This window comes from Coregonus clupeaformis, chromosome 19 (genome assembly GCF_020615455.1).
Source record: "Coregonus clupeaformis isolate EN_2021a chromosome 19, ASM2061545v1, whole genome shotgun sequence".
NCBI classification, from domain to species: domain Eukaryota; kingdom Metazoa; phylum Chordata; class Actinopteri; order Salmoniformes; family Salmonidae; genus Coregonus; species Coregonus clupeaformis.
In genome coordinates, this window is record NC_059210.1 from 7,198,525 (window position 1) to 7,214,917 (window position 16,393).

Here is a 16,393-nt window from a genome sequence, read left to right on the forward strand (position 1 = left end):
GTGTAATTACCAATGATGTATATAAACCCCTAGATTGCTGATGATATGTATTGGCCGTCGAGAGGCTTTGAAGCCACTGGGCGGCCATATTGGAACTCCCCATTGGGCGCAGTCCTCCATAGGAATGAATGGTATTCTACAGTATTTAGTGTTTCTGTTGTTATAGTGGGGACAGTAACGTTAGTCATCTCTAAATATATATATATTTTTCATGTTTAAGCTGTATGTTTAGCTCACATAATTATAATTTAAAAGTATACATTACGTTGTCTGGAATAGAATACATTTGGCAAAAAAAATGAATGTAGGACATTAATAAATGCATTTTCTATAGCTTCCAAAAATATTTTTTTACAACGACGGGGGAGTGCCAAGATGGAGGCAAGGTGGCTTCAACACAGCGCCCCCTATCAGACATCTAGTGTATATATATATAAATAATTGGTTATTACAGAGAACATCATCATAGATGATGAGTCGCTCTGGCTAAGAGCGTCTGCTAAATGACGTTAATGTGCCCTTGAGCAAGGCACTTAACCCTAATTGCTCCTGTAAGTCGCTCTGGATAAGAGCGTCTGCTAAATGACTAAAATGTAAATGTAATGATTGATGGCTAGATTATCTTTAATTGATTTTTTTGTTGCACTGTTGACACTTCATTGGTTTACAGTGCTACTGGTCCACTAGCTGTGTTGATTAACGGGATGCAAATAGGCTTGGTGGAATCCCTGGAAAAAACCGTTAAGTCCAGGGTAATGTTAGGATAGGGGGGTCATTGATGACAATAAAGCCCCAGTGATGAGGAAGCTATGCACTGTGTCTTTGTTGGGGTATGATATAATGCTGCCATAGGACAACATGTATGACAAGGGCCATGTTACTGACTATGCAAGACGTGATGGGTTCATTTCAAACTTAAAAAAAAAAAACGGAATTGTTTTTAATTAAAATGTGAATGGATCCGTATTGATGGTTGGGTTCCATTTTAATCAGTTACATCTCGCCAGTCAATGCTGGAACTTCACAGTAGGGTAACCAAACAACCCGGGTTCAAATACTATTTGAAATCTTTTAAATACTTTTTGGAGCATTTTGCTGAAAGGCCAGGTGGGTGGGGTTTGCAAGTTTGGGTAGCCCAGCTAAAGTATTTGAAATAGTATTTGAACCCAGGTCTGTAACTAAATGGGTTAACGGAGCAGAGGCTTCAGGTCAAGTCAACGACAGAGAATCCTAAATTATTAATCCACACAGCGATGGATGCTATGAGGAAGTCTAGGCGTTGAATGAGTGGGCCTCTCTGGTTACACTGTGCTGCGTGTGTGTGTGTGTGTGCGTGTGTGCGCGTGTGTGTGCATGTGTGTGCTCTGCTTCTCTGAAGTGAGCCGTTATGTAACATTTAGGAATGATTTACCCTTTCTTCGAACACTGTTTGCAGGTTTGAATTCTGCCTTCAGCTCTGAAATGGTTGATGTGAACCAAAGCTGTAGAGTTGTAAAGTTAGACATATATTCAGTGACATTGTTGCGTTCGGGATGTAAACACACTTGTTTTGAAGGGGCAATCTACGATTGCTACATCCAATTCTTAGACTTTTTAATTAATAATACATACCCATTGATTCTGGAAGAATAGAACATATAAATGCCTCATGATCTTCGTTCAACCATCGAAACCCAAAATATATGTTTATTTTTTTTACTCCATTGTTGGTAAACAATGTAATTGTAAACAAACACTGTACGGCCCCAAAAACATGGTTCAACTATCGTGTTGATGTCATGGCTGGGCAGTCTTTGCATCCGTAGCTCTGTCTATACATTTGAGGGTGGCTACTTTTCTCCAACCTCATCCCTCAGCTTTTTACTAAAACAGTGAAAGGGTGTCGGTGTTGTTGTTGTTGTTTGAACTGCAGATTTCCCCTTTAAAGGGTATGGTTTGTTTTATTGTGTATCCAGAATCCTCCACTCACCTTCAGTTATTACTTAAATATTGTGGAAATTGTAGCTTGCAAATCGTGTGATTGTCGATGTTGTGTGTGCGTGCGTGCTTTTGTGTCCTTTCTTTATGAGTTGTTAGGTAGATTATTACTTTATGAGTTGTTAGGTAGATTATTACTGTATGAGTTGTTGGGTAGATTATTACTGTATGAGTTGTTGGGTAGATTATTTCTTTATGAGTTGTTAGGTAGATTATTTCTTTATGAGTTGTTGAGGTAGATTATTACTGTATGAGTTGTTGGGTAGATTATTTCTTTATGAGTTGTTAGGTAGATTATTTCTTTATGAGTTGTTAGGTAGATTATTACTGTATGAGTTGTTAGGTAGATTATTTCTTTATGAGTTGTTAGGTAGATTATTGAGGGTGTTTGTGAACCAAAAGGAGGCATCATTTGCTACAGTGTAAATCAATTTGTTCCTCTGCAGTCGACTGTCAATTTCTTAGCCCTGCGGTACAGCACATTCCAGAGCTGTCTCTGTTACTGCAGATGAAAGACTCAGTTTCACTAAAGAGGGCAAGTGGAGACAGCTTCCACATGCCTTCCCAGGAAGGTTTCAGTGGGATGAATTACCTCCATTACCTCATATGCTTATGGAAACAAGAGCAGACGGTCTGACACATTTGGTGGATACTAAAAGGTATTTTTCATAAAATGGGTGGTGTTCAGTGGATTGGGCAGAAGGTCCCCGGTTCGTCTGGACAAGAAGGGAAATTGTAAAGTGAACATTTTGAGTTAATACTGGCCTATTCACAATGACTGTTTTCTGACCTTGTTCATACAAAGAATGACAGTGGGGAAAAGAAATGGCGGAGAAATGGTTGTGGATGTTAATGCCATGGAGAGGATGCTGGAGCTCGCGTGGTAAACGTGATGGACAAGGTAGAGCTGTCTGCTGAGTGGTGGTGGTGTTGTCGTTGTTGTTGTTGTTGTTGGTGGTGGTGGTGGTGGTGGAGGTGTTGTTGTTGTTAGTGGGGATGGTGTTGTTGCTGTTGTTGTTGTTGTTGGTGGTGGTGGTGGTGTTCTTGTTGTTGTTTTTGTTGTTGGTGGAGGTGTTGTTGGTGGTGGTGGTGTTGTTGGTGGTGGTGGAGGTGTTGTTGGTAGTGGTGGTGTTGTTGGTGGTGGTGGTGTTGTTGGTGGTGTTGTTGGTGTTGTTGTTGGTGGTGGTGGTGTTGTTGTTGGTGGTAGTGTTGTTGTTGTTGTTGGTGGAGGTATTGTTGTTGTTGGTGGAGGTGTTGTTGTTGTTGGTGGTAGTGGTGTTGTTGTTGGTGGTGGTGGTGTTGTTGTTGTTGGTGGAGGTATTGTTGTTGTTGGTGGAGGTGTTGTTGTTGTTGGTGGAGGTGTTGTTGTTGGTGGTAGTGGTGTTGTTGTTGGTGGTGGTGGTGTTGTTGTTGTTGGTGGAGGTATTGTTGTTGTTGGTGGAGGTTTTGTTGTTGTTGGTGGAGGTATTGTTGTTGTTGGTGGAGGTGTTGTTGTTGTTGGTGGAGGTGTTGTTGGTGGTGGTGTTGTTGTTGTTGGAGATGGTGGTGTTGTTGCTGTTGGTGGAGGTATTGTTGTTGTTGGTGGAGGTGTTGTTGTTGTTGGTGGAGGTGTTGTTGTTGTTGGTGGAGGTATTGTTGTTGTTGGTGGAGGTGTTGTTGTTGTTGGTGGAGGTGTTGTTGTTGTTGGTGGAGGTGTTGTTGTTGTTGGTGGAGGTGTTGTTGTTGTTGGTGGAGGTATTGTTGTTGTTGGTGGAGGTGTTGTTGTTGTTGGTGGAGGTATTGTTGTTGTTGGTGGAGGTGTTGTTGTTGTTGGTGGAGGTGTTGTTGTTGTTGGTGGAGGTATTGTTGTTGTTGGTGGAGGTATTGTTGTTGTTGGTGGAGGTGTTGTTGTTGTTGGTGGAGGTATTGTTGTTGTTGGTGGATGTGTTGTTGTTGTTGTTGGTGGTGGTGTTGTTGTTGGTGGTGTTGTTGTTGTTGTTGGAGATGGTGGTGGTGGTGAGGGTGGTGCCTAAAGGGGTTATGCTTGGTGGGAAGAAAGGGTGTGTACTGTCTTGGAGACAATCAGTGGTTATATGTTGTTAGCTTTACGTACTTCAGTGTCAATTCTCATCATTCTAGAACACACAAGAAAAACATTCTAAGTAGAGTCCTACAATTGGCTAATATACTGTGATTGTCATATACTGCATACTGTGGTTGTCATATACTGCATACTGTGATTGTCATATACTGCATACTGTGATTGTCATATACTGTATGTTGTTGTTTTCATCTAGAGGAGGAGCGCCATGTGAGAGCCAATGACAGGGACTACAATGATAAGTTCCCATATGCTGTAAGTGAGACACAAAGCACATGGTATCACAGTGTATCAATGAGACTGTCATATCCTTAGATGTAGATGATCTTGACCATTCTAAATTTGTCCCCCCCCTCCCCTCCAAAGGACAATCACATCAAAACCTCCAAGTACAACGTCTTCACCTTCCTGCCCATCAATCTGTTCGAGCAGTTCCAGAGAGTGGCCAATACATACTTCTTAGTTCTGCTCATATTACAGGTATGCATCCGACATCATGGTGTGACATAGTGTGCTTGTACAGATTCCATGAACGTATCATGCTTTATACACAGATCCCATGAGCATTTTAAATTAAATCACATCATTCTATCTCATGTAAATTAAAGATTTAATGTCGTTCGTAAAATGATCTGACAGATCTGAGCCCATTCCATCGTGCATGTTGAATGTACGTTAGTCAATGATCTGACAGATCTAAGCCTATTTCCATCGTTGTCAAGCGTCAGTGTGTAGCGGTAGGACAGAGTCAGGCGCAGGACACAGAGCTAGTAGACAACGTTCTTTACTCGTAAATAACAAATGAACATAAACTGTAATTTTCCTCTGGGCAGGTGTCTAGGTGCCTTACACTGGGCGCACACCGAGCAGGAGGAAACATAAACCCTCACGTCCTTGGCTAAAGTGGGCCACCAGTACTTCCCACTAAGACAGTGCACTGTCCGACCGATGCCAGGATGACCAGAGGAGGGTGACGTGTGAGCCCAATAGATCAATCGATCGCGGACATCTAACGGAACGTACATACGACCCTCTGGACACTGGGGGGAGTGGGCTCCGTACGTAACGCCCGCTCGATGTCCGCGTCAACCTCCCATACCACCGGTGCCAACAGACACGAAGCCGGAAGTATGGGAGGGGCTCCATAGACCTCTCCTCTGTGTCATACAGTCGGGACAGAGCGTCTGCCTTAGCGTTCTGGGAACCTGGTCTGTAAGAAAGGGTGAACACAAAACAGGTGAAAAACATGGCCCACCTTGCCTGGCGAGGGTTCAGTCTCCGCGCCGCCCGGATGTACTCCAGATTGCGGTGGTCAGTCAAAATGAGGAAAGGCTGTTTACCCCCCTCAAGCCAATGCCTCCACGCTTTCAGAGCCTTAACCACAGCTAACAGCTCCTGGTCCCCCACATCATAGTTGCGCTCCGCCGGGCTGAGCTTCTTCGAAAAGAAAGCACAGGGGCGGAGCTTTGGTGCTTTGGTGGTGTACCCAAGCGCTGAGACAGTACAGCTCCTATCCCAGCCTCGGATGCGTCCACCTCAACCTGGAATGCCAAGGAAGGATCCGGATGAGCCAACACTGGAGCCGAGGTAAACAGGTCCTTCGGGTGACCAAAAGCCCTGTCCGCCTCAGCTGACCACTGCAGTCGCACCGGTCCCCCCTTCAGCAAGGAGGTAATGGGAGCCGCTACCTGACCAAAGCCCTGGATAAACCTCCGGTAGTAGTTGGAAAAACCCAAGAATCGCTGCACCTCCTTAACCGTGGTTGGAGTCGGCCAATTACGCACGCCGGAAATGCGGTCAATCTCCATCTTCACCCCTGACGCGGACAGGTGGTGCCCTAGGAAGGAGATGGACTTTTGAAAGAACAGACATTTCTTCACCTTGACGTACAGGTCATGTTCCAACAGTCGACCAAGCACCTTGCGCACCAGGGACACATGCTCGGCCCGTGTAGCGGAGTATATGAGAATGTCATCTATATACACCCCTACACCCTGTCTGTGCAGGTCACTGAAAATCTCATCAACAAAGGATTGAAAGACTGATGGAGCATTCATCAACCCGTACGGCATGACGAGGTACTCATGGTACCAAGATGTGGTACTAAATGCCATAGCAGCCGTCTCTTCCTGTGACAGAGGACACACGTGACTCCGGGGAAGTGCAGCGCCTACTTGGAGGTTTATCGCACAATCCCCCTGTCGATGGGGTGGTAATTGAGTCGCCTTCTTTTTACAGAAGGCGAGAGCCAAATAGGCATATTCGGGGGGAATGTGCATAGTGGAGACCTGGTTTGGACTTTCCACCGTAGTTGCACCTATGGAAACACCTACACACCTCCCCGAGCACTGACGTGACCATCCCTTGAGAGCCCTCTGTTGCCATGAAATTGTGGGGTCATGAGAGGTTAGTCAGGGAAGCCCCAACACCACTGGAAACGCAGGAGCATCAATCAGAAAGAGACTAACTCTTTCTTCATGCCCCTCCTGCGTTTTCATCCAGAGTGGAGCTGTGACCTCCCTAATCAGGCCTGACCCTAAAGGGTGACTATCTAAGGCATGTACAGGGAAGGGCACATCAACATGAACATTAGGAATCCCTAAACTACGGGAAAACTTACGATCAATAAAGTTCCCAGCTGCGCCTGAATCTATGAGCGCCTTATGCTGGGAATGTGGGGAAAACTCCGGAAATTCAATGTCAATACACATGTGCGCAACAGGGAGCTCTGGGTGAGTCGGGTGCCTACTCACCTGGGACGGTCCACCAGTGCTCTGCCTACTGCCTCGACTCCCTGAGGACCCTCCCCAACACCGACCCGCAGTGTGTCCTCTGCGGCCACAGTTGGTGCAGGAGACGGCCCCCCCTTCCGGTCTCCCTGAGAGCAGCACCTCCGAGCTCCATCGGTGTAGGGTCGGAGGTGCTGGGGGGTGGAATGGACGGCCCCTGATCCGGACGTCCGCGGGTCGCCAACAGGTTATCCAGCCTTATCGACATATCCACCAGCTGGTCCAGTTTAAGGGTGGTGTCCCTGCAGGCCAGCTCCCGACGAACGTCCTCCCGTAGGTTGCATCGCTGCTGGGTTCAAGAACTGCAACGCTGCTGGGTTTTTTACGCTCAACAGTTTCCTGTGTGTATCAAGAATGGTCCACCACCCAAAGGACATCCAGCCAACTTGACACAACGGTGGGAAGGAGTGGAGTCAACATGGGCCGGCATCAACATGAGAAGGCTTTCGACACCTTGTAGAGTCCAAGCCCTGACGAACTGAGGCTGTTCTGAGGGCAAAAGGTGGTGCAAGATATTAAGGCAGACTTCATCCAGTGTCCAGAAAAATGTATTTGCTTTATATGCAATAAAATAACAACAGCACATACTGAAATTTCATGAGATATCGCCTCATTTGCATATTTCAATACAATATTTCAGAAAGTTGTAATACAAAAAAAGTATTAGATTGGTGTCTATATTCAACTGGTAAAAGTTAATTGTGATATGATTAAGTGGGGGAAATCTGCATATTGGGGTGTGGCGCCTTGCCTTAACTAAACAACAACAAAGTAAAGTTATGAATTATTATTCAACTCAATTTAGTTTCAATAAACAACTCAAGTTGAACACATGTTATAAACCAACAATTATTATATTATTATGTAATTATTATACCCTTGGTATCACTACAGTGCCTTCGGAAATTATTCAGACCACTTGGCTTTTTCCACATTTTGTTAGGTTACAGCCTTATTATAAAATTGATTAAATTGTAATTTTTTCCTCATTAATCTACACACAATACCCCATAATGACAAAGCAAAAACAGAATTGGAGAAATGTTTGCAAATTGTTTATAAAAAAAATTCCCCGGAAATATAACATTTCCATAACTATTCAGACCCTTCACTAAGTACTTTGTTGAAGCACCTTTGGCAGCGATTACAGCCTCAAGTCTTCTTGGGCGTGACGCTACAAGCTTGGCACACCTGTATTTGGGGAGTTTCTCCCATTCTTCTCTGCAGATCCTCTCAAATCAAATCAAATCAAATCAAATTGTATTTGTCACATGCGCAGAATACAACAGGTGTAGACCTTACAGTGAAATGCTTACTTACAAGCCCTTAACCAACAATGCAGTTTTAAGAAAAAATAAGTGTTAAGAAAGTATTTACTACATAAACTGAAGTAAACAATAAATAAATATAAATACAACTGAAAAAAAAAAAGGAAAATAGTTGAGCTCTTCAGTACGGTACATTCCACTGCCATTGTTTGTCTATGGAGATTGCATGGCTACGTGCTCTTTTTTACACACCTGTCAGCAACGGGGGTGCAGCTGAAATAGCCGAATCCACTGACTTGAAGGGGTGTCCACATACGTGTATGTCCCACATGCAAACACAGTGGACAATACAGTCGGTGCTAGAAAAAGCTCAAAGTAACCAGGGGGTTTACATAGCTACGTATATGATGTAAACGTATGGCTCCGTGTTCTCCTGTTCGCAGTTGATCCCTGAGATCTCCTCCCTGTCCTGGGTCACGACCACTGTGCCTCTGGTCCTGGTGCTGGTGATCACTGCAGTCAAAGATGCCACTGACGACTATGTGAGTTAGCTGTCCAGTTGCTATACCTATTGAATGAGTGAATGAATGATTGAATGAATGAATGATTGAATGAATGAATGAATGATTGAATGAATGAATGAGTGAATGAATGAATGAGTGAATGAATGAATGAATGAATGAATGAATGATTGAATGAATGAATGAATGAATGAATGAGTGAATGAATGAATGAATGGTTGAATGAATGTATGAGTGAATGAATGAATGAATGAATGAGTGAATGAATGAATGATTGAATGAATGAATGATTGAATGAATTATTTAATTAATTTGATTATTAAAAACGTATATACAGCCAAGAAAAAGTAGTACAGTTAACTCATTTGATTTACATTTTTAGTCATTTAGCAGATGCTCTTATCCAGAGCGACTTACAGGAGCAATTAGGGTTAAGTGCCTTGCTCAAGGGCACATCGACAGATTTTTCACCTAGTCAACTCGGGGGTTCAAACCAGCGACCTTTCGGTTACTGGCCCAATGCTCTTAAACGCTAAGCTACCTGCCACCCATTAGCCTTTCACATTGATATACATGTACACTACCAGTCAAAAGTTTGGACACACCTACTCATTCAAGGGTTTTTCTTTATTTTTTACTATTTTCAACATTGTAGAATAATAGTGAAGACATCAAAACTATGAAATAACACAAATGAAATCATGTAGTAAACAAAACAGTGTTAAACAAATCAAAATATATTTTATATTTGAGATTCTTCAAATAGCCACCCTTTGCCTTGATGACAGCTTTGCACACTCTTGGCATTCTCTCAACCAGCTTCACCTGGAATGCTTTTCCAACAGTCTTGAAGGAGTTCCCACATATGCTGAGCACTTGTTGGCTGCTTTTCCTTCACTCTGCAGTCCGACTTATCCCAAACCATCTCAATTGGGTTGAGGTCGGGGGATTGGGGAGGCCAGGTCATCTGATGCAGCACTCCATCACTTTCCTTCTTGGTCAAATAGCCCTTACACAGCCTGGAGGTGTGTTGGGTCATTGACCTGTTGAAAAACAAATGATAGTCCCACTAAGCCCAAACCAGATGGGATGGCGTAGGGCTGCAGAATGCTGTGGTAGCCATGCTGGTTAAGTGTGCCTTGAATTCTAAATAAATCACAGACAAAGCACCCCCACACCATAACACCTCCTCCTCCATGCTTTACGGTGGGAAATACATATGCGGAGATCTTCCGTTCACCCATACCGCGTCTCACAAAGACAACAAATTTGGACTCCAGACCAAAGGACACATTCCCACCGGTCTAATGTCCATTGCTCGTGTTTCTTGGCCCAAGCAAGTCTCTTCTTATTATTGGTGTCCTTTAGTAGTGGTTTCTTTGCAGCAATTCGACCATGAAGGCCTGATTCACGCAGTCTCCTCTGAACAGTTGATGTTGAGATGTGTCTGTTACTTGAACTCTGTGAAGCATTTATTTGGGCTGCAATTTCAGAGGCTGGTAACTCTAATGAACTTATCCTCTGCAGCAGAGTTAACTCTGGGTCTTCCATTCCTGGTGCGGTCCTTATGAGAGACAGTTTCATCATAGCGCTTGATGGTTTTTGTGACTGCACTTGAAGAAACCTTTAAAGTTCTTGAAATGTTCAGGTTGACTGACCTTCATGTCTTAAAGTAATGATGGACTGTCGTTTCTCTTTGCTTATTTGATCTGTTCTTGCCATAATATGGACTTGGTCTTTTACCAAATAGGGCTATCATCTGTATACCCCCCCCTACCTTGTCACAACACAACTGATTGGCTCAGACACATTAAGAAGGAAAAAAATCCACAAATTAACTTTTAAGAAGGCACACCTGTTAATTGAAATGCATTCCAGGTGACTACCTCATGCAGCTGGTTGAGAGAATGCCAAGAGTGTGCAAAGTTGTCATCAAGGCAAAGGGTGGCTATTTGAATAATCTCAAATATAAAATATATTTTGATTTGTTTAACACTTTTTTTTTGGTTACTACATGATTCCATATGTGTTATTTCATAAAAATACATCTTCTCTATTTCAGTTCAGGTATAAAAGCGATCAACAGGTCAACAATCGTCAGTCTCAGGTACTCAGGGGAAAGTAAGTATGTGAATCCTCAATGAACCTTCAATATGAACCTTTAATGTTAACATTTTCTTCCCTCATTGTGCAAAGAGCAAACTTTTTTTGTACCTTCAAAAATTGCACAGAGAGATGAGAAGACGTTTCTTTGAACAGGATAGATGTTATGCTTTTGTGCTTATTATAATCACCATTATGTCTGTTCTATTGAAAAAAGACTGTGTATCTGTCTCAGTCTACAGAATGAGAAGTGGATGAACGTATGTGTGGGAGATATCGTCAAGCTGGAAAACAATCAGTTTGTGGCAGTGAGTCATTTTCTTTCAATTTCACACTTAGATGCTCCCATAAACACATGAATAACATCCGCGTCGTTCCTTGCAATGAGGGCTATTCCTCTACTGTACCTGTAATGGTCTACTGTGAAGCAGTGGTGCAGAGATTGGTCTACTCCCTGCTGCCTGCCAGTAATGCCCTCTCCCTCCTCTCCTACAGGCTGACACACTACTGCTCTCCAGTAGTGAACCATATGGACTGTGTTACATAGAGACGGCTGAGCTAGACGGGTAAAGACGCTGCATGTATTTGCTTCTGCGAGGCTGGGGAAACTGAATAATACATTTTAAGGGGGGGGTGGGCTGGTTCGAAAGAGGGCTATCTGTGTCACAGTGGTTTCTACACTCTGAGCATTATCAGGAAATAAGACAGTTGCTGATGGTTGAGGATTTGTCCCAGTTTACCGTAGCTGTTCTGTGAACTGGTTTGTTTGAGCCAACTCTATTATACTACATGAATGAGTCACCTTGAACCACAAACAGCTCTCTGGTCTGTTTGCGCTCTCACCACTGACCACTATCTACCCCTGTTTAAATGTTTCAGTTGCAACTTGCACTTTATGTGTGGGAACCCCCCCAACCAAAAAAAAAATACTTTTTTTTTTAGTGTGTGCTTTTTTTTGCCATGGGGCAGAGAGGGAAAAATGTAGTTTTATAGCTAATCTCATGCTATTGTACACATTTTGCTATGAGACTGAAAGACGATGTTGCTGTTTTAAAGCTCAGGTATTCTTGAAAGACCGGACAATCAACTTTTTTCCCACAAATATTTGTCTTAATATTAACAAAATGTGAAATATACTCTACCGCTCAAATGTTTTAGAACACCTACTCATTCAAGGGGTTTTCTTTATTTGTTACTATTTACTACATTGTAGAATAATAGTGAAGACATCAAACCTATGAAATAACACAGATGGAATCATGTAGTAACCAAAACAGTGTTAAACAAATCAAAATATATTTTAGATTTTAGATTCTTCAAATAGCCACCCTTTGCCTTGACAGCTTTGCACACTCTTGGCATTCTCTCAACCAGTCACAAAAACCATCAAGCGCTATGATGAAACTGTCTCTCATGAGTACCGCCACAGGAATGGAAGACCCAGAGTTACCTCTGCTGCAGAGGATAAGTTCATTAGAGTTAACAGCCTCAGAAATGGCAGCCCAAATAAATGCTTCACAGAGTTCAAGTAACAGACACATCTCAACATCAACTGTTCAGAGGAGACTGTGTGAATCAGGTCTTCATGGTCGAATTGCTGCAAAGAAACCACTACTAAAGGACACCAATAAGAAGAAGAGACTTGCTTGGGCCAAGAAACACGAGCAATGGACATTAGACCGGTGGAAATGTGTCCTTTGGTCTGGAGTCCTGTAGCTCAGTTGGTATAGCATGGCGCTTGCAACGCCAGGGTTGTGGGTTCGATTCACACGGGGGGCCAGTATGAAATAAATGTATGAAAAAATTTATGCACTCACTAACTGTAAGTCGCTCTGGATAAGAGCGTCTGCTAAATGACTAAAATGTAAATGAGTCCAAATTGGAGATTTTTGGTTCCAACCGCCGTGCCTTTGTGAGACACGGTTTGGGTGAACGGATGATCTCTGCATGTGTATTTCCCACCGTAAAGCATGGAGGAGGAGGTGTTATGGTGTGGGGGTGCTTTGCTGGTGACACTGTGATTTATTTAGAATTCAAGGCACACTTAACCAGCATGGCTACCACAGCATTCTGCAGCGATACGCCATCCCATCTGGTTCGGGCTTAGTTGGACTATCATTTGTTTTTCAACAGGACAATGACCCAAAACACCTCCAGGCTGTGTAAGGGCTATTTGACCAAGTAGGAGAGTGATGGAGTGCTGCATCAGTTGACCTGGCCTCCACAATCCCCCGACCTCAATCCAATTGAGATGGTTTGGGATGAGTCAGACTGCAGAGTGAAGGAAAAGCAGCCAACAAGTGCTCAGCATAAGTGGGAACTGTTGGAAAAGCATTCCAAGTGAAGCTGGTTGAGAGAATGCCAAGAGTGTGCAAAGCTATCAAGGCAAAGGGTGGCTATTTGAAGAATCTAAAATCTAAAATATATTTTGATTTGTTTAACACTGTTTTGTTTACTACATATGATTCCATATGTGTTATTTCATAGTTGTGATGTCTTCACTATTATTCTCCAATGTAGAAAATAGTAAAAATAAAGAAAAACCCTTGAATGAGTAGGTGTTCTAAAACCTTTGACCGGTAGTGTAGATTTTGATGGACCAAAGTATAAGCCATCACACCATGTAAAGGAACAAACTCCTACTTATAATTTTTTTCTTCATAAAATACAACTACTTGTATTCATGTAAACTCCATCAGAAACCATAAAAGGCATTTCATTTTTACAATTATTGTCCAACAAGTGTTAAAAGGCCTTGATCGTATAATTCTAACATTAGATTATTCAAATATGTAATACAAATCTCAACTTCTTTTTGTTTGGTTTTATAGTACTATTGAAATGCTCCACATCTAATTTCGTTAGCATTTTTGTAACGTGTACGCTGGGAGTTGGGAAGCATGTACAGGAAGTGAATTTAATAATAAATGAAACATGGAACAAAACAAGAAACACGAGTAGCGTCTAAACATGAAACACATTTAGAACATAAAACAACATTTATAAAGCAATCATTATCCCTTAAGTCTATCACAGCAAATACTTAAATTATTTAAGCATACAGTGCCTTCAGAAAGTATTCACACCCCTTGACTTTTTCCACATTCTGTTACGTTACAACCTGAGTTTAAAATGGATTAAATGTAGATGTTGTGTCACTGGCCTACACACAATACCCCATAATGTCAAAGTGGAATTATGTTTTCAGATTTTTTTTTTCAAAATCGTTAAAAATGAAAAGCTGAAATGTCTTGAGTCAATAAGTATTCAACCCCTTTGTTATGGCAAGCCTAAATAAGTTCAGGAGTAAACATTTGCTTAACAAGTCACATAATACATTACATGGACTCACTCTGTGTGCAATAATAGTGTTTAACATAATTTTTGAATGGCTACTTATTCTCTGTACCCCACACATAAAATTATCTGTAAAGTTCCTCAGTCGAGCAGTGAATTTCAAACACAGATTCAACCACAAAGACCAAGGAGGTTTTCCAATGCCTCGATAAGAAGGGACTTATTGGTAGATGAGTCAAAATAAAAAAAAGCGGACATTGAACATCCCTTTGAGCATGGTGAAGTTATGAATTACTCTTTGGATGGTGTATCAATACACCCAGTCACTACAAAGATACAGGCGTCCTTCCTAACTCAGTTGTCGGAGAGGAAGGAAACCACTCAGGGATTTCACCATGAGGCCAATGGTGACCTTAAAACAGTTACAGAGTTTAATGGGTGTGATAGGAGAAAACTAAGGATGGATCAACAACATTGTAGTTAATCCACAATACTAACCTAGATGACAGAGTGAAAAGAAGGGAGCCTGTGCAGAATAACAATATTCCAAAACATGCAACCTGTTTGCAATAAGGCACTAAAGTAAAACTTTATCATGTTATGGGTATGCTTGTCATCAGCAAGGACTAAGGATTTTTTTTTAGGATAGAAAGAAACCGAATAGAGCTGTGCACAGCCAAAATCCAAGAGGAAAACCTGGTTCAGTCTGCTTTCCAACAGACACTGGGAGATAAAATCACCTTTCAGGCAGGACAAAAACCTAAAACACAAGGCCAAATATACACTGGAGTAGCTTACCTAGACATTGAATGTTCCTGAGTGGCCTAGTTACAGTTTTGATCTGCTTGAAAATCTAGAATTTTAAAAAGAATAATGTGCAAACATTGTACAATCCAGGTGTGGAAAGCTCTTAGAGACTTACCCAGAAAGACTCTCAGCTGTAATCACTGCCAAAGTTGATTCTAACATGTATTTTCTCAGGGGTGTGAATACTTATGTAAATTAGATATTTCTGTTTTTCATTTTCAATACATTTGCAAAAATTTCTAACATGTTTTCACTTTCTCATTATGGGGTATTGTGTGGAGATAGGTGAGAAAAATAGTCTATTTAATCCATTTTGAATTCAGGCTGTAACAACAAAACGTGTAATAAGTCAAAGGGCATTAATACTTTCTGAAGGCACTGTATGTTGCAGAACAGTGATTACAATATTTTGTATGTATTCATATTTTTGACTTTTTGGGAGAGTTTGAAATTGGGATCCTTTGCTCCGGACAAGGGCATTTCCAGGCATAGAGCCAACATGGAAATGACTAGTACTTAGAAAATTCCCCCCCAAAATATTTTCCCTCATGAAATTCCCCTAAATTTAAATTTAAGCTCAAATAATGCAATAAAATCATCTTTATTTTTTTTTATGTCCTTGCCGGACAAGGATGTCCCGACTTTCAAGAATCTCTGAGCTAATTTCCTGCTATTCTACACATTTTGCCATGAGGCTGAGTGAAAATGTTGTAGTTTTAAAGCTAATTTCCTGTCATTCAAAACATGTTTTACATGGCTTATGATGTGTGGTAGCCAGTGGTACTTCCTGGTACTTCAACATTGTTTGTAACTAACAGTGCCCATGCAGTGCTTGTTTCATTGAATCCTAAAGAAACAAACAAACAAGTAATTCATAAGTTATTACTGTGTAATAGCATTTTACCATGTACTTTCTAAGCAAATACATGGTTAACTTATTCCTGTACTGTAAAATAAAATACCAACGTTTCTGCCACAGAGAGACCAACCTGAAGGTTCGCCAGGCTTTGACTGTGACCTCGGACTTGGGAGCAGACATAGCAAAGCTGGCTGACTTTAATGGTACAGTATATCAACTCATACTGCATTCTGTGTGTATTAAAACTAGACCTCTGTAGTTTATATCACGTTACCTTGGCTCTCTTTTCTTGGTATTTGACCTTGGGTAGTCTGGTTGTTGCTATGACGAACTCGGGGGGGGTAATTTTGTCTGATACTTGAGTGTCTATTTGGAGGCTGTCCATTTTGAGGCAAGTGGAACGGCTGTTTCCATGGTTCATGACGTCTCACCGTTGTGCTGTTTTGCTCTCCTGTGGAATTACTGATCTGGAGACAGAGCTGGTCAGTAACGAGTGGAAATGAAGGCATAGTGTTAGTAGTGTATGTTGTGTCAGGGAAGATTTTATGTTTACATCATAGTCTTACATATATTTGACTTTCTTTAGGTCTGTCTGTGTTCATACTATACGCCTATGTACAAATGTGTGAAATGATGTCGCTTTTTCCCTTTTATGTAGTTTATTTATTTTTTTATTTTTTTGCAACGTAGGA

The 16,393-nt window shown here is 41.8% G+C and overlaps 1 protein-coding gene across 2 annotated transcripts in view; it reads left to right on the forward strand.

Moving 5' to 3' along the window:
• Window positions 1-16,393, forward strand: part of atp8b4 (ATPase phospholipid transporting 8B4) — a 53,561-nt gene that overhangs the window by 10,954 nt on the left and 26,214 nt on the right. For both annotated transcript variants that reach the window (XM_041836832.2, XM_041836833.2), the window contains 7 exons: window positions 4,254-4,312; window positions 4,424-4,537; window positions 8,558-8,656; window positions 10,698-10,756; window positions 10,974-11,046; window positions 11,234-11,304; window positions 15,822-15,904. In XM_041836832.2, the coding sequence (XP_041692766.1) occupies window positions 4,254-4,312; window positions 4,424-4,537; window positions 8,558-8,656; window positions 10,698-10,756; window positions 10,974-11,046; window positions 11,234-11,304; window positions 15,822-15,904 (558 nt within the window). The remainder of the gene's footprint in view (window positions 1-4,253; window positions 4,313-4,423; window positions 4,538-8,557; window positions 8,657-10,697; window positions 10,757-10,973; window positions 11,047-11,233; window positions 11,305-15,821; window positions 15,905-16,393) is intronic.